The following is a 22,959-nucleotide window of genomic DNA, read 5'->3' as shown; positions in this document are numbered from 1 at the left end:
GGGGGGAGCTTTTTAGTAAAACATGATGACAGTAGGGTTACTGTCCTGTTCTTCACTAATTATATAAAAGGATAACTTTTAAAAATCTGTTTTATGTCCTCTCGACGAATGGACCAAAGTGATAGTGATAGTAAAATATTTCATATGTGGTATGTCTATCCACTTTGTGTTTTTATTTTGTTTCCTCTGTATTCCTTCTTTTAAAAAGTTTTTTAAATTTTAAAAAAAATTCGTTTATCTCTTACGGGGTTTTTTGGTGTGTAACGTAACGAGCAGGAGACAGCTTTCTTTGCGTTTGTCTTTAAGTTTCCCATGACGTCAGCTTTGTGTGCACAGTAGGGTGGGGAGATACGCCACATCAACAAGAAAGATATCGCTTACTGTACAGTATGGTATTTCGAACTCATCTAGGTGAGTTCCGCCCTCGCCCTCTTTTTGTCTGTTAGTTTCTCTGTCTGTTCGTCTATTACTATTACTCTCTTTCTCAGCTCTGAATAATCTAGGTCTCAAGAAGACAAATCTACCAGTAGGCTACATAATATATTATACCGTTTTCGTTATTCGTTTATTACTTTTTAATTTGGGGTTTGTCTTTATCCTATGCTATGTGTGTTTTTTTTTTTATTCAACTCAAGACGAGCTCAGCCATGATGAAGATGGTACATAAATTATACACTTTGACCTGTCTGTCAGCATTTCAAGATGAAGTGGCTGGATGAGGGCGCCTCTGGTAGTTCCTACTTCTACTTTATGTTCCCTCTGTTGTTTCTGTCTGTCTCACTTTTTCCCAGCAATAAATAACCATTATTGTGTCAGTGAGCTTCTCTTCACTTAAACAAGCGAATGGGGAACATTTTAAATAAAGTAGGCCTGAAAGAATAGATCTACATCTTTTTTAAATCCTGTTAAGCTGAAATGTTAAATCATTTGTTAATCGGGCCTGAAACATCCAGCCTTCCCGGATACGGGCTAAAAATCTCGGAGGTCCTGTGTGCAAGTAGTTGCACACGCTATAGATCCCTTGGTGGTCCTAAAATAATAATTTTTTTAAATAAATGGTAATAAGAATAAAAGAGTAGGCTTCGGATTCACCTACCCAAAATTCAAAATTAATTCCTACCAAAAAGTAAAGTACCCTAGTACTTCCAAAATCGGAAAGCGGCTGCCTGAAGGCAAAGGCCCAACGAAGTAGGAAAAACTGTCACATACATTAAAAAAAGAAACCCAGTTACACTGCAGGTTGAAGAGGTAGTAGTCAACTACCCGTGGTATCTCGTTAGTAGGGAAACGCGAAGAAGAAGAAGAAGAAGAAGAAAGAGAAGAAGAAGAAGAAGAAGAAGAAGAAGAAGAAGAAGAAGAAGAAGAAGAAGAAGAAGAAAAAGAAAAAGAAGAAGAAGCAGAGGAAGAAGAAGGACAACAACAACTATAGAGGCCATAGTTTTGCTCAGTCTAATGTGGAATAACAAGCGGGGGGGATACTTTAAAATCAATGCCTTTACCACGGGACATAATCAATATATTTTAGTCAAATCTTTCTGTAAGAAGAGTTATTTTCCTTAACATAATATTATATTATACCCAACTAGTGATGCTACTGGAATTATTAATTAATTAACTGAAGCGGCTTTTTGAGTCATTTTGACCTATGTGCAATGTTCAGGCCCCGCACACATTAGTTAGCCTTCATCGTACGCCAGACTGTAACTGTAAGTAGGATTATGCGATTGTGCGGCCGCGTTTTTTCGCGTAATTCTGCAACATTTGTATGATTTTGGATTCTCCGCGTTTTTTCCTTTTTTTTCACAAAACAAATAATTAACGCCTCGCCATGTGACTAAAGGGACGTAATCATCGTAATAAGTCTCATTTAAGGGAAACGTTGGTTATTTCCCCTGTTAGAAAATCTTGGTTATGGGTTGTGATTTTCTTCCTTCAGCATGCTCAATTTTTCAATCCATCAAAAGTTGTTCTCATGTCTGCTGATGTTTCATGCTTGACAGGTGTGCCTGGTTTTAGTAATGTGCCAGCATCAGAGGTCCAGATGTCCTTTTTTTTTTTTTCTCAACATTTTTCTTTCCTCTATAGATCTAGATATCTACAGCTGAAAGTTACAGAGATTATATTTTTTGGTTGTTGTTTTTTTTACAGATGTATATGACCTGGCAATGATTAACAACAAGACTCAGCTACAAGAGCATATAAGCCAACTAAATGCGAGCTGCGAAAAATATGACATGAAGATCAGTATAAGCAAGACCGAAGTCATGACAATTAGCAGGAGACCAGGTAAAGTGGATATCAACATCAATGGATCCCAACTAAAACAAAGCAGAGAATTCAAATACTGGGGCAGCATTTTCACAGAAAATGGAAAATTAGATCGAGAGATAGAGACTAGATGCCAGAGAGCCAACGCAGTCAGCTACCAACTGGGCCCTCTCCTGAAACATCCCAATATCCCCATGAGCACCAAGGCGAAGCTCATCAACGCCATTTTCCTTCCAACGCTCACATATCAGTGCCAGACATGGACTCTAACAAAAGCCCTAGAGAGGAAACTGGTCACATGCGAGATATTATGCTTAAGAAGAGCAGTCAACAAAACAAGAAGAGACAAAATTAAAAATGAAGTCATAAGGGACACCGTGGGAGCAACACCAGTCCTACCACACATTGAAAAACAAAAGGTCAAGTGGTTCGGACACCTCACGCGGATGCCCTCAAACCATCCAGCTCTGAGAGCATACAACATTAAATATTCTGGATGGAGAGCCAGAGGAAGACCAAGGCGACGATGGAGTGAATCTGTGGCAGACACCCTTAAAGATCATGGGATGTCCCTCCTACAGGCCACACGACTTGCTGCAGACAGACACCTGTGTCTCCCCGCGACACCCCAGGGTACAAGCGGAAGAAAAAAGTAAAGTAAGTAAGTAAAGTATATTGTTTTCTTTTCCAAATACACAACAAATTACTTATACTGATACGTTCTGTTTTCAATTTTTCGGTACATAAAACATGAAGATCATGAAAATTCGTGTTGAAAAAGTGCAAAACATGTCGTGATTGGTGTTACGGTAACTTGCATAATTTTGCTTTTTTGTGCATAATTTGGCCTTCTAAATTTGCATAATTCTATAGGGACAGAAGTATGCAAATGAGGCATTTTCACCTTGCCTCACTTCTTATTTTTAATAGACTTTTACCACACTTGCAATACAATAAGGTTATATAAGTGCCGAAGAACAGATTACGTGTTACAAGAGAGTAACATACACCCAAAAAAAGGGGAGATAATGACGACAGAAGTTTGATAGTAAAGAAGGAGCAAACCACACCAGAGCACCCGCCAACCACCCAAGTTCATCGCTAAGGGACGTCATACTTCGCAGTCATGCGACAAGTGGAAATTGTATTTTAGACCTCTAAGGCTTAGTATTTAGTGGCACAATTCAACAATCGGGCAAGACAGAAAACCTCTAGCCAATCACAGTGCAGTCAACTTAAAATGGTACTAGAAATGTAAAATAATAGTACAGCTAGAAGTTTTTAAGCCAGCAGTACAAAATACCCCATCGGCTCACCCAGCCAGGAGAGTGAGGGCAACAGACTTTTTGGGGTCGTCGTAGAACTGTGTCAAGTGACCGGAACGGAAAATTTTCACCATCGCATTACTGTGGCAAGTGACCGCAAAGTATTAATTGGCATGATTCAGATCATTCAGGAGACAGGCTGCTTATTGATCCTGTGTGCCAAGGCCACCCAAATTGAGGAGAGGAGTACAAAGTCCCAGGAGATAGACAGAGATACTTCATTAAAAAAACAACAACTTCCCCTTCACTTCCATGAATTGAACTCATGTCTTAAGTGTAAAACCATTAGTTTTAGTAAGTGTTTTACAGCACTTGCAACACATAAAGGTCATATAAGTGCCAAAGATTAGAGGTGTAAATGTCACAAGAGAGTAACAAACACAAAAAAGAAGGAAAAGAGATAAGGACGATGGATGTTTGATAGGAGAGAAGAAGCACACCACACTAGTGCATCCGCCAACCACCCACTCTAAAGTGTATAACAGCAAATGGCCTGACCAATTTACCAATACTAGACACCAGTGACATCAACTTGAGACAAACTAACAGAAGACAAACAGCAACACGCCCATTTCAGTTGCATGATCTCCCCTCAACATCTCACGTTAAAAGAAGACAGACAACATGAAAGTAAGTAAGTAACAGATGATATACTCAAGTACAAGAAGTAAGTAGAAAAACATGGCTTCCCCTTCAAACATTTGGTCGCTTTTAAGGACAAGCGGGCTAACCTATCATATTTTAGGGGGTTTCCAGAAATCTTGACCTACACCAAAAGTGGGCATTGCCCTCTATAGGAGAAGTTTAGTTTTATTGATGTGTATATTTGTTTGGTTATAGAGAAAACTCTTAGTCATTTAAAGAAACTGAACAAGGGTCCAAAAACTTTACCTTCGATTTTCTCACAACAGCATTTTTCGGGATAGCCCCCTTGTGCTTAAAAGCGACCATTTGTCCAATAGCAAAAGCTGGAGCTCGTCTTTACTACAAATACACCATTAAGTTATTACCATCAAGTTCTCCATTCTTGGTTTCCACTGATCTAAACCAAAGTTTTCATGCCATCAGTAATTGAGTAATAAACGAAAAAACACAAAACTACGATACAGGTTATAGATTTTGTACTTTATTGACTTGAATGTTAATAAATGTTTATTCAATAAGGCCAAAATTCATTGCTGTATTTGATAACTTTAAAAAGCGTAGAAAATGGAATGTCAGTGCATGGAATGGCTACAGTCAAACATAACTTTTGACCTTTTTTTGATAGCTTTAAAGCACTATAATAGAAACATTTGAGTCAATAAAATAAAACAGAGAGATTAATATGAATTTATGTCTGTATATTTACAAATGTCTTCTTAACAAGAAAGGAAGCTTTTTGATGGAAATGGTATATTTACAATCAATTTATACAGTTTTTTAAACGGTTGTCTTCAAAACAAGACCTAATGGGTACTCTTTGGACCAAAAAATAAATCTAAATAAAAGGAACTGCACTACCTATTACTAAATCTTAGGTTAAAGGGATAAAAAGCAAACCATCATCTTGTATCTAGTTTGATAATAACATTACCGATTTCCCAGAAAAATTTTTTCGAGACATTCCAAATTATGCATTTTGAATCATATTACAAGTCTAAAAAACTTCCATTCAACTATCTTTAGTTTAAACCAGATAACAATTGCACGTATTGCAATAGATCTGAACCCAAATAAATCATATTCACAGATCAAACTTCAATCCAGCAGCTTGGTCTAGGGAATGAACCTTTAAAAAACCTCACAGAACAATTCCACTCTTAAAAAATATAAAGATTCAAACACACATTTTATGTCCATCTGCTAGTATTCCTCATAAGTCTGGGAAAATCCAAACCTTACACTAAATCAAAATACTGTAAATGGAATGTTCCTGTTACATTAATGTCAAGGATCAGATTATTAATATCTAAATCAAATTTATAGGTAAGCATTGTATTTGACAAAAGGGTATGAGAAAAATCATTGACAGCCCAATCTAGCAAACTTCAAAACTATCAAATTACAAAAAAAGAATAATAATAAATAAGTCAATAAAAAAATATTTTAAAAGATCAAAATAAAAAGTCACCACAAATACTGTAGAGGAAAGCCTGATGATAAGGATAGAAAAGAAAAAAAAGGTAAAAACAAAATACTCTAACAATACATTAAAATAAAAAATCTTTTATAAAAAAGCGTAGGCCAAAGAAAAAGAATGTTACAGTAAGTTAATTCAACCTTTCAATCAAACTGTATTCAACAATTTTTTTTACAACATTCTGAAATTCCTTCATATTCATTGACCTATCTCAGCAATCAAAAATGGCTTCACCAAATAAAGATTACGTTATATTCATCAGATCACCCTTGTCAACATGCATGCACGCACCACTATAACATCTTCCAAGAAAGGTCACAACTTTTCCCTCTATGTCAACCACCACTCAGCTTTTACTAACTATCACACAGGTACAAACAGAACACTCCCAACTTAACAAAAATTTGTACAGCATCATACCACACCAGATTCTTTCATTATTCCGTTCATTTCTTCACAACCTCTGACAATCACACATTCCAGTTGACACAAATCTAGAATCTAGGATTAGGTTTGACAGCATAAGCGGGTCCCCTGTTGGCTCTCTCCTCCTCCTCCTTGATCCTCAGGTGGTCGACACTCAAACACATGGCGGAGAAAATGGAGAAAAATCCAGACAGCACAGCACATCCAAAAGACCAGGACAGGAAGTTCGAGTCAGGGTTTGGAAGCCATTGTCGGTCGATGTCAGCCTTTATTCCAAATATGGTCACCGATATGGAAATGAAGGCAGCTGCGAGAAAGAAAAACAAAAATGCACTACAATTGAAACAAAAAAATATATTTGAAAATTGAGTCACAACATGGTGGAATCAGGCGTTCCTCAATTAAGTTATTAGCATCACCCTTAGCTTTTTAATTTGTCTTGCTTCTAATTTAAAAATGCCCATCTATCTTGAAAATATTTGCAATGCATCTTAAGAGGTGGAGGTTTCTTTGTGTTAAAGACACAATTAGTAAGAAAATGGCCGCAACAATGGTGACTTCCAAAGCTCCAGTGTCCTTGGAAACTGCAAATTTACCTTTTCTGTGCCTTTGAGAACTTATCAGTGGTGCTCTCTAAACACTTGCATAGAGTCTTAAGACAATTTTTTAGCTTACATTTTAAAAACTATAATAACATTAACAAAGAGGATATGCTGTACTGTTAACTTTCTGTCACCATCCACTGAGCTGATTGTAGGTTACAAGACATCTGCATTATGATAGCTATCTGAAACATTACTGCAGTACAGGACAACAGTGACCATGCTGGAAAAAAGTGAAAGACTCAAAACACAGAGCAGCACAGACAATCACCTGGGTTTATCTTTTATGAAAAGTCACATTCACACCACAGATCATTTGTCATTGCAATTTTAATACCTTTTTCAACTGTAAGACTATAAAAGGCAATGCCTCCGAATTTACCATTCATCTCTGCAGGCACAGAGTCAAATGAAACCAAAGCTTTCCATAACAAACTAAATTGAGAACACTCTGTTGAGAATTCAAACCAGGGCCATCCACTCTTTAATCCACCAGTATGATACCAACTGACTAAATAAGTATGCTCATACCACAGAGAAGATGACCAAGAGACAATGGAACAGAGAAGCTGGATTTCTTGTCTTAAGGGCTGAGCCCAGTTCTCTTATAAATAAATTTAAAATTGATGTACAGTCCCCAAACTTTTTCTTTTCAGATTAGATCTACTCTCCCATTACAACAAGGCACAACATCGTACCAGCACCTGCTAATCAATTGGTCAAAAACAACCAACATGAAACAGTTTGAACTTCAAACTGACAGAGCTCCAAATGTTCTCGCTCCTTCCTAAAATTTTCCCACTAAGCCAGGTGCTCTGTCTATGGGAAAATAGTGTTCCGCTTTAGGAAAAAAAACAACCATTTTGTATCGAGTAAAAAGCAACCCCCCCCCCCCCCACAAATAAAGAAGCACAAGTGTCCACTCACATGCAAGCCACATCATGACCATGCTGACCATGACATATTTCTTCTCCTTCTCTTTGGGACAGCAACGCACGTAGTACATTATGTTCATGACCACAGTCAGCATGTGCAGAATCAAGCCTAGAGACATCATGATCTGGACAGCCAACAGCCATTCTGGGGAATACAAGATATCATGATATAAAAGAAAAATCCACAACTTTTTACAAGCTACTCTGTTAAAAACATGGTGAACCTTGAGGCCTCTATTACAATATAATGACAACATGTAAGACATTCACTTTACTAGCTACGAAACTTTTCTCCTTACCTTTCCTATTGAACATTTATCATCCTTTCATCTCTGCTCCACTTTTTTTTGGTGCTTTTTACTCCCTAGTAACACCTCTTATCTTCGGCACGTATTCCTAATTGAGTTGCGAGTGCTGTAAAACTTACTATTTTTACTAAAACACAAGTAGCCACCTTAGACAATTTCCACTGTATTCAACCTAAGATTTTGGTGATATATAATTATATTTGAGAAAGATAATACAATACTAGCCGATTACAACAAATTAGTTTCATCTTTCAAATTCAACAAATTCAAATAACTCCAAATTACACTGTGCCCACCAAACAATTTGAACAATGTAAACAAATACTGAAATAGGGGCATCCTAGTCATTTGTTTTGTTTGAGTAGAAAAGAGAAGCACATCAAACACAACAATGGTCATTTAGTACTCTAGGAAAAAGTTGACAGACAGAAACAACAGACGCAGAGTAAAGAAATGGGAACCTACTGGTGGCACCCTCAAAGTGAAACTGTCAGATATATAGAGATATGATATAACATATAATCTATATTATCAAAATGTTGCTGCTATGATGACGCTGACCCCAGGTGCCCCAGAGGAAATGGTAGTTCAGAATGAACATACCAGGAACAGCAGTAAGCTGCATATATGATATTGAATAATTTATATACACATATAATATGAGATTGTAAGATCAGGGGTGTGGCTGAACAAGGCAGTAAGAACGGGCCAAGCAGTAGCAAGGCTGCAGAAAGTGAAGACGAAAGCAGATGACAGAACAAGGTTAGAGAGCAGGAAAGGAGGTGAAAGGAGACAATTTTAAGAAGAAAAGTTTCCGGGGCAATCAGTTTTTTTAAAAACCCAGGACCACTGACTGACTCTTTTTTAGAGGAGGCAAACACCGTAACCTCTAGACCACGAGAGCCCCCCCCCCCCTTTCCCCTGCTTTTCATTATAATTGTGACAAGATTAAGAAGTCTAGAAGAAAAGTAAACCAGTGTCAGTAATGATGTTGAGTGTGGGACGTGAACCACCAAAGGTGTGGAACAAGTAGGCCTACAAGGAAAGGACAGACACTTGACAAGCATTGTGGTGCTCAAAACGATCAAAAAATTATAATAACTGGTCTAACTTTTAAAACATTCCAAATAGGCTCTGGTGAGAAAACCTCAGTCAAGACCCGTTATTCTCACCCCCATCCCCTGACCTCTTGCAGGCCGATAAAATCCCCAAGGCCTTCGGAGGCTTACCGCATGTGGTTGGGAAATGACTCATGAGTGCTTGGCGCTTGTAAAGGCCAATTAGGGCCTACTGGTTACCGTTGCCATAGATATTCTTAATTTTAAAAAAATATCAAATAACCTTCTTAAAATTAGGCTATAATTGTGAGGACTGGTGACTGGTAGGCCTGGGTATATCAGATTATGTGATCATGCGTTCTGCTCTTGACATTTCGTTCTTGCATAAACAATAGATTTAGTTTGGATCAAGAAATCTAGATCTATCACTAGATCTAGTGTAACTCGGTTCTTTGGGGTTTTTTTGGGTGTTTTTTTTCCACTGTTGTTTGCTGTTAATGGTGCATGGCCTTCACCCAGCACATTAAATAAACTAAACCTGAGACTTATCTCTACAAGTTATTCTCTGTGCTGTTTTGTGTGTTTGTGCTCTATAGGCCTACTGTAGCAGCACACCTGAGCCTGAGGGGGTGAAAATAGCCATAGCGAGACACACGCTATTCTCTAACTACTTCCTTCCAAATAATTTTTATTTTTATTTTCTAACCCCCAAAAAGCTGTGCAGTCCTTCTTACTGATATATTCATGACTGATACTAGATCTAGATTCTAGATATATAATCTAGAATCTAGCACAACATTTCAGTGGAGTATCACCACTTCCGTGTTTGAACTGCTGCTTGATTCAAAAGTGAAACGAAAGTGAAAATAGGTCAGCTCAGGTGTGCCAAAGACAACAAATCAAGCCAATTTGAGCAAAATCTGTGACCAGGAAACTAAATCTCAGACAGTTGTTAATGAGAAAAGTATGAAGAAAAGCTTACTTGGATTGAGCCAGTTCCACACGGGCCTGTACTCAAAGTGGAAGATCCACCAGCAACCGTTGTATTGCTTTCCCAGGTAATCTTTGTAGTAGGTCCAGTTGTCAAAACATACTTCCCACAGACCCATTCTCACAAATACCCTTGTCATTCGTTTGTGAGGGAACCTCTCGAGCCAGTGTGGTGTCGCAAACGCGACAACCATGCATATGAAGGCACATATTGTAAATGTAAGGGCAGCAGTCGCAATGACCCGCTTCGCCCGTTGCATCGCCATCTTGACTCTTGAGTTGCTTACCTTCAGCCCGGAAGTGCCGCTCTAAACTTGATAACGAGGCTACTAGGCCTAGGCCCTATGGAGAATGGAGGGGGTTTTTCTCACCTGGGCGAGTCCACCTTCACAGGTATCAACTCAGGGTGGTTTGACATTTGTTTGCTTAAGTTTTGGGACAAACATATCCCCAAAAAAAGAAAAACTGCTTAGATAATGAATCCCCTGCAGAACTTTATTTCGATGCTTTAAAACACGATTGTTACTGAGACACTTTTCGCTGCTTGAAAAGTTTAGAAGCATAACCTTCGACCTTTCTCACCTGTGTTTCATTTTGGGCCATCTAGGTCAAAGCCATCTCGCAAATTACCGAAATAACACTCAGTTTCAAACAAAATGGCGACGAAAGCGTTTTTGAGGACTGCTGTGGTTCTCTCAGTCTCAGCTTTTGTGCTGATGTTTATTGCTTTTGCCTCGCCGTACTGGTACAAATCATGGACCCGCGTCCACAGTCCTTTTGCTAACATTGGTCTGTGGCACGTTTGTCTCAGCGGGTTTATTATGCCGATGGATCCTGTGATGAAATCTTATGTTGGCTGCTGGTGGATTCACTCCACGGAGTTCGATGCCATCAAAAACGATCTGCAGCCAGGTTAGTGTATATCAAAGAATCTGTAGTTGTTGACTATTTTGTAGTTTCTTCGTTCCAATGATGTGTAATCATACGGTGGATTGATTTATAGGACTAATCTGTTTTGATAATGACTTCTTGTTTATTGGCTGGAACCCCATCTTAGTAACCTTTTGCCTAATGATTTCGGCACTTCCGTGTTTTGAATGTGTCTTGTGTTGCCAGAGCCAGCCCTTACTTGTTTGATATAAAAAAGGCACTGCGTTGGCGTTGTCTAGATCTAGAATCTGTTAACTTCAAAAATACTCTTGGAGATGCACCAGCTACTTAGAGTCAGTTCAGTCAACAATAGTCAATGACATTTGAAAGAAAACCAACATTTTCGTTGCCATCATATGGCATGGTGAGAATAGCCTAGATCTATGGCATGGCCCTCGATTTATGGCTCACTATTCTCACCCCGCCTCAGGTGTGCTAACATACAATAGGCCTAGTCTATAGCACAGACACACACAGAACAGCACAGAGAATAACTTATAAGTTGTACAGATGAGCAATTGCCAAAACGTGAGACTCTCTTGAGACTCAGTGGTGCGACAAATTTTTTCTTACCAATTTGACTCTCTTTTCAGTCACAGCTTGACATTTAGATCTAGATCTAGTGCTCATATTCCTAGAGTATCAGAGCAAGGAGACGTACGGTTTTGGAGATATGGTATTCAATTATTGGTTTGGCAGCTACTGTATTTCTTGTATGTAACAGTGATGACAAAAACAGATAAGCAGCAGCAAGGCAAATTATGAACTTTAAATTCCATTTGTTAAGTAATCAAAGACTTCGTACACTATGAACTCCATTCATAATGGTAATATTATGAATGACAAGCTTTGTAACAATGACGCAGTGCACAGAACATGTCATCATTGTTATGTACAAGAAAAGATACACATTGGACATTGTCATTAACAACACATCACAATAGTGGAAGGCTGTACAAATACAGTTATCAAAGCCTCAGTACCAGAAAAACACATGTGTAAAACAATTTTTAAACTAATATGAGGCAAAAGCACAAAATCAATTGAGCTGACTTGTACATAATAACAGTGATGACAAACATGACTTGTACATAACAATGATGACACAATGTACAGGAAAAGACAAAAAAGTCTTGCCTCCAGAGAGAAAAGCGCACTTTCAGAATAAAAAAACCCAGGAGAGGTTTCTTTTGCTTTGAAACAGATACCAGGTCATATCAAAGACAGTAGACAATCACAATTACGTTGCTAATTATGACAAAGAGTACTCGTACATAACAGTGATGACAAAACATACTGGGAAAAGATAAAATCATGCCTACAAAGAACAAATTTGTACTAAGAGATACACAGATCAATAAAGGCGTATTGTGTTTCTAAATGAATCTTGTATGTATGAAATATATGTTGAAAACTTATTGATATTAGCAATTATGAAAAATATTACTTGTACATAACAATGATGACACAATGTATTGGAAAAAGGCATATCATGCCAACAAAGAACAAATGTGTACTTTTGAGTTAGACAGATAAACAAGGACATGTTTGTCTATTTGTTTGAGTAAAAAGAGCACACATGACTTAAAAAATGTTTGCTCTTAGGACAATGTTATTTCTAGTACGTCGGTCAGTCTGACGACACCCCAAACGTCATCACTTAGCACAAAAGCTAAATCTATAACCACAGAAATGATCCATCTCTCGAAGTTTGTTCACACATCACACTCTTGTTCCAGGAATCCAATGTAAACACCACAATTTCACTAAAATATTCAATAGGGTAGCCTAAAAACACGCAAAACAATCCAGTACGTCACATTCAACGCAAGATTCTTGTGCGTAACCGGAGGGTGACGGCAATGACTACTTTCGTTTTTCTCTTTACCCTGTTGCTCCCGCTGTTCTGGGGAAGCGGGTAAGGGGAAGTCACTCAAGAAAACAATTATATCCGGGCACTGTTGATGATCCATTCAAAACAAAAGTAGGCTAAAATTCGGACTTCCGGTACGTCGCAAAGTGACGCCATTAACGGCGAATGTTAAACAGCCGACCGAAATCGTAGATCTAGGAACCCGATGTTCCTTTCGCGCATCGCGGCTTTTGAACTATTGAATAAACGACGAAAAGCAAAAAGATTTAACCAGCTGTGGTGATTCTACTGAAAAATAATGGTGTTTTCTTAAACACCTAGGCCGTGACGACACCACTGACGCACAAGTGATCCGAATTATTCGTTTATTTGCAAACAAATAAACCGATTTCTTGAGCAAGTGAACCTTTCTCGATCACAAATAGCATAGAATCAAAGCACAGGTTAAAAAAAAACACCCAAAAATACTAAATTTTTGACATTCTTGGAAGTTTGCATTGGTGTGCTCAAAATGACACTCCAGGAATCACTAAAAAACGAACATTTTTGGCACAAAATTTACAAATTCAAGATTATAAAGCTGACATAGTGTCTGAAACTGCTAATGCAGGTTCTACATCCTGTATTTGACATGTGTTCCAGTTTTGGAGGAATAAATACTAATGCATCACATTTTATGCACACTATTGTGAGATGTGTGTGTTTTCCCCCACGTTTTGGCAAGGGCTCAGATAAGTTTCAGGCTTAGTTTATTTAATGAAGTGGCTAGCCGTACTTAAGTACGGTTAGACTGAGAGTCTAGCCGTACTTAAGTACGGCTAGACTGCCAGTCTAGCCGTACTTAGATCTAGGTTTGGCCCTATCGACTCAAGCCTGTTAAGTACACAGGTCTCATAAGATCAAGATCTAGTAATTATTCAGGTTCAAATACATGCAAGTCAGTAAGGCACCTTTTGGTTTTGTCTAAAATACAAATACGTTAGGCATTGCCAACTAAAAATTTCATTTACAATTCAGCCATCAATATTAAGTACGGCTAGCTTGACAGTCTCGCCGTCCTTAAGTACGGCTAGCCTGGCTGTCTACCTGTACTTAGGTACGGCTAGACAAGAAGTCTAGCCGTACTTAGTCTAGCCGTACTTATCTTAGGCCCTATTAACATTAGAAAACAGGAGGTTTAAAATACATGCACTGTCATTAAGGCACCTGGTTTCGTCTCAAATACAAATACTTTAGGTACTGCACACTAAAAATGTAGGCCTATTTTTGGTAAATGGTCAGTCTAGCCATCATATTAAGAGAATAAGTACGGCTAGGCTGCCAGTCTAGCCGTCATTAAGTACGGCTAGCCTCTTCCTTTATTTAATGGAAGGGGCTATTCTCACCCGGGGTGAGCATAAAAATACGATCGACCTCTCACCCCGGGTGAGACTTGCCACCGTAGGCTATTCTCACCGGTGTGAAACAAGACCTGTTTTTCCTAATTTCTGAATACTTTCTATCGGTGTGGATGATCAAATGGATAAAAGCAAAGAAAAAATTACGTTATAGCACAAAAGTAAGCAAATTTGATTGTGTACAAAGATGCTATGGCTATTTCACTTTTCGAATCGAGCCGAACTACGCGGGTCGCCATTTTGTTTTGCCCGGAAGTTCTCGCAAGATCTACTCCTCCCCTCGTCTCTGTCTCTTTTTTAATACTGTCTATCGGTGTGGACGGTCAAATTGTCGAAAACAAAATTTTAAAAAGATGTTAAAACACAAAAGTAAATTAATTTGGTCGTCTACAAAGATGCTACGGCTATTTCACTTTTCGAATCGAGCCGAACTGCGTGGATCGCCATTTTGTTTTGCCCGGAAGTTCTCGCGCTTCTCCTCTCTCTCTCTCTCTCCAGTGCCCACAGACAAAATTGTACGCTTTTAGTTTTAGGCTAACAGTAGTATTGGAATGTTTGTTCACGGCACAAAATTCTACAATTTTTCTATTATCACAAAGTAGAATTCTGTAGTTCAGGGTGAACACAAAATTGGTTGGCCTAGATCTAGGCTATAGCGGTGAATGCACACCGGGTGAGAATAGCCAAAAGACTGGCCTGAGCTATTCTCACCCGGGGTGAGAATAGAGGTGGCCTTATTTAATAGGCTGGGTGGAGGCCATTTCACACCGTGAACAGCAAACTGCAGTGAAAAAAAAACACCCTGATTTAGATTTCAAGATCTATGGTTTATGCAAGGACGAAATGTCAAGAGCAGAACGCAGCTGTACCAACAGGTCCTCACAATTATAAATCTAGATCTCGTAGCCTACTTTTAAGAACATTGAAGCTCGCCTCAATAATGCTCACATCGGGGTGGGGGTGAGAATAGAGGGTCATGAGCTATTCTCTCCAGGGGTGAGACTATAGGTGGCCTTTATCATGAGAACTTAGACTTAGACCTATTATAAAATTATAAAAAAGACTTGTTTATATGAAGTCAAAGTCTTCACAAGTGTTATAGTGATGTAACTTGTACTTGTAACCTCTCAGGTCTATTTTTGTGTCGCCTTTCGGTAGAGACGGGCGGGTAGCGCTTTTTCCTTCCCAAGCGAGAAGACCGAGAAACTGACATATTTCTCGCCGAGACCAGTCCCGAGAACGAGAAATACTGCCCGTCTCATGTCTCGGGCAATGCTTCTCGTCTCGTGACCAATTTCTCTTCTCGCCCCGCAGTTCGAGCCACTCGTTCAGCGAGAAGGTCGGCCGTGGCCGAGATTTCTCTTCTCGCCCCACAGAACGAGCAGCTCGTTAAGCGAGAAGACCGTCGTGGCGGGGATCTAAACTTAGATTAGAAACTAGGCTAGCCCTGTTGCACTGGCGCAGGCGGTGAAGGAAGGTAGGGAGACGACCTAGGCCTAGGCCCTGATCAACTCCCCACTCGCCTCGTCTCGCCACCCTCTCCCCTCCCTTTCAGTTTCACACACAGGACGGCACGGTGATGGGTGGCACTGTCTGCGTTGTCATTTCTCGCCTCTCACTCTCTCACTCTCGTTACCGTTACTTGTTATGTCAAGCCAACGGGCAGTATCACGTCTCGGTACTGAGCAGAAGTTTAGTGCCCGGGCAGTGACGGGAAGGCCGTTACTCGGGAGAAACGAGACTCGGCTCGTCTCGTGCCCGCCCCTACCTTTCGGACCTTTCCCGCGAGGTTCTCTGCTTTAAATGTCAGTGGATGGACATTTCAGTATTGTCAGTGGGTTGTTGGCGGGTGTTTTGTTGATGTGGTCTACTCTTTCTTTCCCATCTAACACCTAGCATCCTTATCTCTCCTTTTTTTTGTGTATGTTTTTGTTACTCTAGTCTTGTAACACCTCTAATCTTCAGCATTTGACTCATGCCTGCCTGTCTGTTCAAAGTCTGTCATTCGGATCCCATAATAAATTATATCCACCCATTCTCTTTAAAAAATTAAAGTAATTTCTTTTTGTTTACAGTAAATATCCTTTTGTATCAGTTTTATTTTGGGTTTCCATCTGGACCATTCATGACCACATGAGACTGGTTTGGCATTCAGTGACTAGGTGAACTGTTCGGAGGAATGGGATGCTCTGTTGGTCTACTACTTTTTTTCTTTTTTAATGTACACTAACATAATCCTGTCTTGTTGATGGCTCGTGATCATCAGTTTGTTCGATCACTGTAATTTACAACTCAATCACAAGGCTAAAATTGATGGCATTGCCATGTTAACGAATGAGTCAAACGTCTATGATTTTTTGTATTAAAACTTTTCGCACTAATTAAAATTGTTGGGTTTTTTATTATAATGTCATGCGCTTTTTTCTGTCCCCAGTATGGTTTCGATTCATCCAGGCATTCAGCATCTTTGCACTGATTGGAGACCTGATAGGTGCTGTGTTAACCATCCTGTACATCCCGGAGGAGATGCGGATGAAAGTGTACAAGAATAGGCCAAGGATGTTCTTCATCATCAGTGCCTTTCTGCTCGGAAGTGGTGAGACAATGAGATATTATCATTGTATATTACAATTAATGGAATATTTAAATACATGCCATATGCTGTTATTATCATTGTATTTGTCACTGTTTCATGATGTCAGCCACTCATGATATTTCTATTTTTCATTTTTACTTAAATTACTGTACTGGAAATGCCATTGAACATATAGCAGGTAGCAAAAGGTTAATACTATATTACGTATAATATTATAATTGACCTTCGGTTTTTCCCTGACTTCAGATGCAGGCGGCAAATTTCTGTGTCCCCAGATAACATTTTTTTCATTGAAGGGTAGATAAATGAACAAGCTTTAACCCCTTCTTGACAACTCCCGTATACCGTATGTCCAACATTGTGTGCCAAGATGCCGTCCTCTCGTACAATGTGCATCCTAAAATCAGCCGAATACAGCAATCGCGTGGAGCTTAATGTGTGCACCGTACTGGATTTGATATCTAATAAATGTACAACAATAGCTTTGAATGGAATTGTACCAGAAGAAAATTGGGTGCATTAAAAGTTGGAAAAACCAAATGTCACGAAGGGTAAAGATGATACCAATAACTCTGTATGCCCAAAAATTGACGAGCGCCTAATTCCTCCGCATCATGACACATATTTCTATTGTCCAGCCTTCTTGGTGTTCCTGATTGCCCTGGTGTTTGCCGAGATGACCAACGACTCCAGCTGGATGCCACGGCCGTGGATGAACTATCTGTCCTGGAGCTACGGCCTCTGTGTGCTCTCCGGATTCTTCTCTGCTTTTGCCGGCATGTGCGTCTTTGTCTTAGGACTTATATACAAGGTGAGTTGACAGTGTTGGGTATGTGATGCGCATTGAGAATTTTTTTTTAAATGGTAATACACGGCGTAAATGCTATTTATTATTATCATTATTATTATTTTTATTATTTATTATGTGATCAACCCTACACATCCAAGTCCAAGCTAATGCCTAAGCACCATCATCATCATCACCTCTATTACCCTGGACTAGGGTATAAGCAACCAATTAGTACTGCTTACTTTTCCCTATCTTGGGCTAACTTCTTGACATTTTCATTCCATGAGGCCTGCCTCTTGGTCTCTTACCTTGTGGATTCATTCTAACGCTGCCTGGCTTCCTGGGATGGGGGAGGGGGGGTTTCCAATCTATCACCACCGCCTTCTTCCCACTCTGACTTGGTTCTTGTCTTATTCTCCTGAACACTTTTTCTCTTTGGTAACCACGTCTGTCCTTCGGATCTTGAATAGCTTTCTTAGAACTTTTGTTGATTAAGACCTGGATTGTTTAAATGTAAGTCAGATGCGTTCCATGTCTCACATCCATACACTTGCCGTGTCAAATGCTGATTTTATAGACTTGCGTTGTGGGTGGTTGACGGGTGCTTTAGTGTGGTTTGCTTCTTCTTTCCTATGAAACATCTATCGTCCTTATCTCCCTTTCTTCTTTTTTATGTTTGTTACTCTCTTGTAGCACCTCTAATCTTCTGGCGCTCATATGACCTTATGCAGTTGCGAGCGCTGTAAAACCTCTACTAAAACTAAAAACACTTCCGTTGCAAGTTGTTGTTTTTGCAGTATAATGTGAAAAGTGTGTCATTTTATCAACCATACATGTTGACGGATACAGTTTTTGCATAATAGTGCTAAGATTATGTAATTTGATCCTCAATCTATATTTAGGGATTTGGGTTTTGTAGGACAAGATGAAGAATGTGTTTTTTGGAAACAAATCATGGATGGTTGGCAGGTGCTCTGATTTGGTTTGCTCCTTCTTTCCCATTGAACTTCTATTGTCCTTATCTCTCACTTTTGCTTTTCTCTGTATGTTACTCTTTAGTAACACCTTACATCTTCAACACTCACAGACCTTTTCAGTCATTTTTGCAACTGCTTTAAAACTCTTGGTAAAACTCAACATTTACTAATCTGCATTGGTTTTGGTAGGATAAGGAAGAGAACGGAGATCCCGGTGTGACTTCTGCCGCGGAGTTTGCCAGAAAACGTCGCGAGTTGGAAAAGCAAGACGAAGCCATGAGGTCCCAGCCAGGCATGATCACAGACATGCAACTCCACCAGCGCAATGTGCAGCCATACTATCAGTCGCAGTATCAGCAGGAGCCGGCCCTACAGGACAAGCCGGACAGGAAGGGGCCGCACTCCGTCGCTGGCTCGCAGAGCACACGCGATGGGGAGTCCTTTGTATAATGTATAAATGAGTTCGCCATGCCATAGTACAGTGAGGAGGACAATGTGATTTGGTTTTATCTTGTGAAGTTGTTTTCAGTCTGACGAGTAGACATATTTGGACGCAATTGTTTGGGGATGTTTTGTTTTTGTTTCATGACACATTCCATGTTACTACACTTCAGTTTGCTGGTATTCCAGAAATTTTCATCAGAAGTCTGAAAAGTTAATCCAATTCCAAGAGTCATGGTTTAAATTGTAGGAGGCAGTTTGTCCTGTATGTTTGTGTGAAATGAAAGAGACAGATTTACTGACGAACGTTTAAATGTATGTGTATGTGTGAATTGCCTGGAATTATTTTTGGTGACTGTAGTAACTCATTTATCTTACTTTGTTGATGTTCGTGTTCTAAACAAAAGATTTCTAAATTTTTGTCGCACTATCTTGGAACCAAGCTGCAAAAAACTTAAAATGGGCAGGTTTTATTTGGTGTTATAATATTTATTTTAAAAATGTCAAGAGAATCTGTTAATTGTTGAATTTTAAAGTTTCAATATTTGGGTTTTAAAAAAAAATAGTTTCATTGTAATTACTGACAATGTTTGAAAGATTTATTTTTTTTTATGGAAAAAGTGTCCCGTCATGAACTCAACAAGGGTAAGCTGTTCAACATCCACAGAGTGCTTGGTTCTGTCCTTTTTAAAGGGGCTAGCAGAATTAAAAGGGCTGGCTTTCATTTGAGCATAGTAAATCTTAAGTTTTTGTGGAGTACAGTTGTGAAACAGTGATGCTGAACCAAAATTTACACGATTGAGTGGATCATCGAATGTCAGATGTTTCGTTAATGTAAGAGGAAGGATTTTTTTTTTCATGATCTGCTGTACATATTATTTCAAAGAGAGGGGCAGTCACCACAGTTGAGACAGAAGTTGTTGCTCTTTTGTCTTTATTGTAGGGGTATTTTTTTTTTCTCATTTGGGACTGATCTCACCCTTCGCAATAATATCCTGTCCAAATAGTTTATTTAGTCAAATTTGCATAATTATGCTAGATAAGTTTTCTTTTCTTTTGGAAAATTCTCTTCGCTAAAAAACAAAAATGTTTGTCTTGTATTGAAATTCTGTCAAGAAAAAAATGTTTTCTAAAAAGTACTGCCAAATTTGAGGTAGAAGTAGAAAAGATACCTAAACTAAAATCCCTTTTTTTGAAGAAAGATTTAAAGTTCAGCGTGTTGTGGAGTTTGAATCAATTCCCGTGTAATTCTTTGCGCTAATGAGGAATTTGTGTTCTTAAATAAAGTTCATTAGTCTAAATAATTTTTGCTTCACCGTTTTGCTCATTTATCTCACAGAAATGATGATATAACCTAAAAGTTTGCTGTTGTAAAATTTTCATTTTCCTTACCCATTGCATGTAAATAGATGTTATATATAAAACTGTAGTGTATATAAATGTTATATTTCTTTGAAGATTATCTTACATCATCCAGTACATTCCAAATAGATCTAGTTCTGAAAAAATTTTTACAAGAATTTTTTTTTGCATTTCTTGTTCCCTTGAGTAAGGTTCTTTTGCTTTTGTGGACTTTAGAGAAATAAAACAAGAGACATCATTTTGGCTTAATTGTTTTTGTTGGCATTTGTTCTGTTGTTCTATTTTCTTAACAGAAAGGAGATACATAATCATGAATTGTTAAAGATAAAGTCAAGCCATTCCTTCTGTAGGCCATCAATAGTAACCTCTCTCATTGTATAGGTATAGACCTGCGGTCACAGTGTTTTTTTCTTTTTTTCCTTTTTTTTTTAAGAACCATGGAAATAAAGTCGGAATAAATTTTGTCGGAAAGTGCTCTGAGCTTATTTGGAAAGGATAAATGGTTCCACCTCATCAGTTATCGTGTACAGCAGGATAATTTTCCAGCTAACAGTGGACAGTGCTTTTACATTCCCAAATGTGACACATCATCACACTCCAGAGATGATCATTGTCACAGTGCCGTCTGATTTGACCTTGATCAATTTGATACATTTAATTACTGGAATATATCCACATGATGTAGCAGTATCTCTCAAGGAGCTGTCCATGAGCTGTTGTGGTGTTGTTGCTTCACAAACGGGCCGACTAGTTTTGGGTTAATGTTTGCATCCACCTTATGTGAAATCTGCACTTTTTCATTCGGGAATATGTATCTTCTCAGCCCAGTGTTGAGAAAGGAGTCAGGTGCTCCCCCTTTTAGATCGATCTATTACTGTGTGTAGAAGACAAAGTCATAATTTTTTTCTAATGTACATTTTAAGAGAACCATTTTTTCATCATAATGTATGCCTACTTATATGAGGCTCCTCTCGTTATACCATTTGTTAATTTGTTTAGGCCTGCCAAGTACTTTGATAAAATCTGAGCTTTCCAATTTAAAAAAATAAATTTTGTTTTGTTTTGCACATAGAACCTCGGTCAGATTTATATGAAATCTGATTATTTTTTTCCTTCGTTGCTATAAGTTGTTGATGTGATAGTAGACATTTTTAATTGCATTTATTTGCAGTGCATGTTTATTTGCCATAGTCAGAAAGTTACGTAAATCTTGATCTACTGGAGTTTTGGAGATTTCAGCAATTGTTTCTCCAAAATTCCGATTAATGAGGGAATTCTCAGACAAACTCTTATTTTTGGTCCTGGAGTGGTTGGCAGGTCTAATTGTTTCCCAATTGTACTGTAAGATAGACCACACCTTATTCTTGTCTTCAGCCAGTCTAGGGCAGCTGCAGAGCCTTTGACTCTACGTGTACAGAAAACGAACCCTATAGCCTTATGTACAGAGGAAGTTTTGTTACTGAATTAACATACCAATAAAGGCTGCCAATTTGCACACCTATGGTTTTTATTTTTGCTTTATTTCTTTTCTTTCACTTTTAAAACATTTTATTATTGTATTCTCTTGTCTTTTTGGGATAATACTGCAAGACAGTCATTTGTGTGAGTGACTACTTCCTATTTTCTCTCTTGCTTTTTGTCTATGTTATAATGGCACTTTTCAAGACGTCCATGGGTCAAAAACAACCATTTTTCTCCTTGACAATGGATGGCCGTCTTGAACCATTTTGACAGTGTTTCTTTAACAAACTTTCATTGAAGTCTTTTTTTAATGCAGGTGTTTTTACACCCCCATAGACACAATTTAGATCAATTAGGAGGAGAGTTTTTGACCTTGCCTGTCGAGGCCAGCCTGGCCAGTGAGGGGGATCCTCTTCTCCTCCAGCCAGCTGTATCCCACATGTCTGAGAAAGACCGGGATACTCGATAAAATTTTCTTCCCACTTGGGAATCGAACTCGGTTCTGTGTGCAACAGCAAAGCTCCTAACTGCTACACTATAGACGCCGGTTTATCTAAGTCTGGAAATCTTGTATGTTTTAAACTTTTGTGTTTTATTATGTGTGCAACTACAAATGACGAGATCTGTAAAAGTAAAAGTGGGTCTTCTTAGGGTGCACAATTCAGTCTTGTCAAAGATCTATGAACTCTTCCCTGGTCCAGATGACACCCCATTCTCAAATTCACAACTAAACGAGATCTAAATTGTGTCAATGGTTGCATGAAATATAATTTACAATCTCCTGAAAAGGGAGTAAAAGTTGTTTTTAAAGAAAAAGAAAAGAGTACAAGTAATGTCAAGGACAACAGTGATCATAATCATGATGATTGTCACCTATCATAAAACTTAAAGTGTTTGTCCTGAAGATATTCTCTGTGGCGTCGGTGGCCTAGTTGTTAGGCTCTCGGACTCGCAACTGTAAGGTCCTGAGTTCTAATCCCGTCAGGGACCTGACGTTGTGTCCTTGGGAAAGGCACTTTACTACACAAATTTTCCTCACTTCACCCAGGTGGGAATGGGTACCCGGCTATAGACAGCGAAAGATCTTGTCAGTTTGTT

General features: G+C 38.8%; 2 protein-coding genes across 2 annotated transcripts; one reads left to right on the top strand and one right to left on the bottom strand.

Annotated features, from left to right (window-relative positions):
• Positions 1 to 4,699: 4,699 nt before the first annotated feature.
• Positions 4,700 to 10,303, bottom strand: LOC101853410. Its single transcript, XM_005107914.3, has 3 exons — positions 10,027 to 10,303; positions 7,671 to 7,823; positions 4,700 to 6,448 (listed from the first exon to the last, which is right to left on the bottom strand). The coding sequence occupies exons 1-3, from the start codon at positions 10,298 to 10,300 to the stop codon at positions 6,210 to 6,212; spliced, it is 666 nt and encodes a 221-aa protein (XP_005107971.1). The 5' UTR covers positions 10,301 to 10,303; the 3' UTR covers positions 4,700 to 6,209.
• Positions 10,304 to 10,666: 363 nt separating this feature from the next.
• LOC101853194 lies at positions 10,667 to 21,900 on the top strand. Its single transcript, XM_005107913.3, has 4 exons — positions 10,667 to 10,946; positions 16,669 to 16,830; positions 17,469 to 17,641; positions 18,787 to 21,900. The coding sequence occupies exons 1-4, from the start codon at positions 10,691 to 10,693 to the stop codon at positions 19,045 to 19,047; spliced, it is 852 nt and encodes a 283-aa protein (XP_005107970.1). The 5' UTR covers positions 10,667 to 10,690; the 3' UTR covers positions 19,048 to 21,900.
• Positions 21,901 to 22,959: the final 1,059 nt, after the last annotated feature.

This window comes from Aplysia californica, unplaced genomic scaffold (genome assembly GCF_000002075.1).
Source record: "Aplysia californica isolate F4 #8 unplaced genomic scaffold, AplCal3.0 scaffold00642, whole genome shotgun sequence".
Taxonomy (NCBI): domain Eukaryota; kingdom Metazoa; phylum Mollusca; class Gastropoda; order Aplysiida; family Aplysiidae; genus Aplysia; species Aplysia californica.
Note: the sequence above shows the minus strand (reverse complement) of the source record. Positions and strands in the feature narration are given on the sequence as shown.

Excerpts from the sequence above, each read along its gene's own strand:
- LOC101853194 (XM_005107913.3), top strand. The coding sequence starts at position 10,691 with ATGGCGACGAAAGCGTTTTTGAGGACTGCTGTGGTTCTCTCAGTCTCA. Across the intron at positions 10,947-16,668 it reads CAAAAACGATCTGCAGCCAG|TATGGTTTCGATTCATCCAG; the intron begins GTTAGTGTATAT and ends TTCTGTCCCCAG. Across the intron at positions 17,642-18,786 it reads TCTTAGGACTTATATACAAG|GATAAGGAAGAGAACGGAGA; the intron begins GTGAGTTGACAG and ends TGGTTTTGGTAG.
- LOC101853410 (XM_005107914.3), bottom strand. The coding sequence starts at position 10,300 with ATGGCGATGCAACGGGCGAAGCGGGTCATTGCGACTGCTGCCCTTACA. Across the intron at positions 7,824-10,026 it reads GTGGAACTGGCTCAATCCAA|AATGGCTGTTGGCTGTCCAG; the intron begins GTAAGCTTTTCT and ends TGTATTCCCCAG. Across the intron at positions 6,449-7,670 it reads GGTCATGATGTGGCTTGCAT|CTGCCTTCATTTCCATATCG; the intron begins GTGAGTGGACAC and ends TCTTTCTCGCAG.